At 41.0% G+C, this 2,205-nt stretch overlaps 1 protein-coding gene across 6 annotated transcripts in view; it reads left to right on the top strand.

Annotated features, from left to right (window-relative positions):
* The window catches only part of exd3 (exonuclease 3'-5' domain containing 3), a 39,064-nt gene extending 38,306 nt beyond the window's left edge, over positions 1–758 (top strand). For all 6 annotated transcript variants that reach the window (XM_043250459.1, XM_043250460.1, XM_043250464.1 and 3 more), the window contains one exon: positions 149–758. In XM_043250459.1, the coding sequence (XP_043106394.1) occupies positions 149–498 (350 nt within the window). In that variant the 3' untranslated portion in view covers positions 499–758. The remainder of the gene's footprint in view (positions 1–148) is intronic.
* Positions 759–2,205: the final 1,447 nt, after the last annotated feature.

Raw genomic sequence — 2,205 nt, 5'->3', positions numbered from 1 at the left:
CTTCCATTTGTTTCCCGTCAGCACGTATATCTGATTTGGAAATGTATTCTCCGCCATTTTCACTCTTTGATCGGCGTTCACTTTTAAGGGCGTTTCGCCTGAATGCTTGCTTGTGGTCTCACACGAAGCTGCTTCTTTTCCTTAAAAGGTCTCCTTCGAGACGCGGCGTCTAAGCGGGATGACTGCGAGCCGCGGGACGAAACACAAGCTGAATACAATAGCTGGAGGCCCCCAGAGGGCCCCGAGTTCACCCCTCACTGCCGCTGGGCCCCACGTAGCGCCCTGGACCCCCAGACCTTCAGATTCCCCAGCGGGGCCGAAGTTCAGCTGGAGACCGTGCCCCCGGGCCTCCTGCCCCGGATCCCAGTCTACTTCATCTGCACCGGCTGTGGAAAGGTGTTCTGGGAAGGGACGCACTTCGACCGGGTGCTGTCTCAGTTTCAAGAAGTCCTGCACGTCGGTGAAGACGCAGCGAGCAAGAGACTCCAGCTGCAATGAGCTCTTGCAGTTCTTTTATTTTTCATGAAGGTTTTTTTTTTTTTTTAACTTGCCACGCCGCGTCAGAGTAGAAACCACTTGCGAATTTGTGTTTTGCACTGTAAACAAAATTAGAGATTAAACTGTGCATTTGTTTTCCACAATGCAAGCATATACTTGATGCTATAAAGTGTTTACGAATGGCCCAAAAGCAGGAAAATACTTCACTTTATGAAATTATTAGCCATAAATTGTTATTAAAAACAGCATTTATATTTGGATTGATGCCACAAAGTAACGAAAGATTTTTTTTTTAAATTTTTGCGCAATATTTTTTACTGTTTTGTTTTTAACTATTATGTACTTTAATGCCGTAAAATGTTTGCAAGCCTCCTGAAATGGTTACCCAATACTTCATTAAAAGATTAGATGCATTGTTGTTAAAAATGGGATTTACATTGGTTTAATCCCACAAAATTCATTTTGTTTTAATTTGAGATTTTTTTTTTTTAACGTTTTTAAGTTTGTTTGTTTTACAAAATAATAAAATGTTTACATTAATCTCCCAAAATAATAATCATTTCATTTCAATTTTTGCACATAATCTTGTTTTGAATTAGTTTTACACGTTATAATAATATATATTTAATGCCGTAATTTGTCGCAATTCTCTTATAATTGACAAATTATTAAAAGCTATTTATTATTTATTTATTAAGCTATTATTAGGATTTATATTAGTTTAATCCTACAAAACGACTTTAATTTTAATTTGTGCACGTATTTTTTACTTTTTTTAAACGTATTTGTTTCACACAATATAATATACAGTAACCTCCCCCCAAAACAACAAGATCGTTCTCTTTTAAACCATTTTTTACTTTTACTTTTTAATATGTCTAAATGTGTTTTAGACGTAATAATGCCCCGAATTGTTTACAAACCTGTATTAACAACACTTTATGAACAGAATTTCTTTTCTCTGACGCATTCACCGTTTTTTCCATTATTAGTTTTTCCCGAAACGATCTATCGTGATATTTCGCGCGCCATCCCTAACAGCGAAACAAAACAAAAAAAAACTATTTCCCCGTCTTCCCTTTTTTTTGCAGCGCGACCCTCGTTTATGTTTAGTCTTTAAGTCATATCTCCATTTGTAAATCTGTCAAAACTACAAAAAAAACCCGTGCTTGGGTTCCCCAAAGACGGCGCAGCTGAATTCGCGCCAGACGCTGTTTTTCGTTCCAAGCTTTTGAGGACGGTTTGCAAGTTCATAACAGGATGGGCTGCGTGCGGTCGCCGAATACAGCCAGGCTCTTTTAAATGTGCGCTCCCTCAATCTAAGTATCAAAGTGTTGACTGTAACCGTAGCTCTGCGTGTTTGCGTTTGCCGGAGATAATCTTGTCTGCTTGCAGTAGGAGCTCTACCTAGCCCTGTTCTGCGCTTCTGTTATTCGATACTAGCTCTTTCTTTGCTGGGAAGAAAAGCTCGCCTCTTTCCCACGCTCCTTGAGCACGTGGTACTGGGGCTGAATTGGACTCTGTAGGCCCTCCCTCTATTGAGACGTCATGCCAGTCCCTCAGAATCCCGGCCGGTGACTCAGGGGCCTCTGCCGGCTCCCTCTCTCTCTCCCTCTCTCTCTCTCTCTCTCTCTCTCTCTCTCTCTCTCTCTCTCTCTCCCTCTCTCTCTCTCTCTCTCTCTCTCTTTCTCTCTCTCTCTTTCCCCC

Source organism: Puntigrus tetrazona, chromosome 10 (assembly GCF_018831695.1).
Source record: "Puntigrus tetrazona isolate hp1 chromosome 10, ASM1883169v1, whole genome shotgun sequence".
Taxonomy (NCBI): domain Eukaryota; kingdom Metazoa; phylum Chordata; class Actinopteri; order Cypriniformes; family Cyprinidae; genus Puntigrus; species Puntigrus tetrazona.
The sequence above is the reverse complement of the archived record's forward strand: the minus strand, read 5'-3'. Positions and strand labels throughout refer to the sequence as shown.